The sequence below is a fragment of the Nannobrachium achirus genome (assembly GCF_963921795.1).
Source record: "Nannobrachium achirus genome assembly, chromosome: 20".
NCBI lineage: Eukaryota > Metazoa > Chordata > Actinopteri > Myctophiformes > Myctophidae > Nannobrachium > Nannobrachium achirus.
In genome coordinates, this window is record NC_137827.1 from 9,637,786 (window position 1) to 9,638,403 (window position 618).

The 618-nt window shown below is 48.2% G+C and overlaps 1 protein-coding gene across 1 annotated transcript in view; it reads left to right on the plus strand.

Annotated features, from left to right (window-relative positions):
* Positions 1–267, plus strand: part of kiaa0586 (KIAA0586 ortholog) — a gene marked incomplete at its 5' end in the record, with an annotated part of 74,950 nt that extends 74,683 nt beyond the window's left edge. Inside the window, one exon of the mRNA XM_080750810.1 lies at positions 170–267. Coding sequence (XP_080606936.1) covers positions 170–258 — 89 coding nt within the window. The 3' untranslated portion in view covers positions 259–267. The remainder of the gene's footprint in view (positions 1–169) is intronic.
* Positions 268–618: the final 351 nt, after the last annotated feature.

Genomic DNA, 618 nt, shown 5'->3' on the forward strand with positions numbered 1-618 from the left:
GTGGGAATTTGTTGTCGTTGTGGAAGCTTGCAATGACATGAGGTTTTTGCAAGTGCACCCTTTGCCCCCCTTATAGAATCGCCTGTGTGTGTGATCGTTGTAAATTTACTGTATAAATGTAAATGTAATGTAAATAAAGGTGTATAATCTGTGTGTGGTTGTTTTGCAGCTGGGCAGGAGGTGGAGGAAGAGAGAGGTGTGGTTCCTGTCCGTCAGCCCTCTGTAGGGGAGGAGAGGAGAGACACACACTCCTCCTGAAAGATACACACACACACACACACACACACACACACACACACACCATACTGTCCTGTCCTCATACACATTCCCAATTCCAATGTCCTCCCTAAGCCCTGTTGACTCACTGACTTAAGTGACGTCAACATGGTAAGGGCTTGAGGGTACACCCCCCTTAGTGGCGAGAAAAATCATTTCTCGGGACTCAGATAGAAGGTACAGCTCCAAATAGTGCGGGCGTTAAGGAGAGCAAATGCTAATTTCGTGCAGGTTTGTCTTAAAGTGCCAAATCTTGCACAGATGTAGCCCAGGGCATGCTCTAATGATTTAGCTAGGGCGCCCGAGTTTGCGACCTTCGGGGTCGCCACAGCGGCCAAGTAA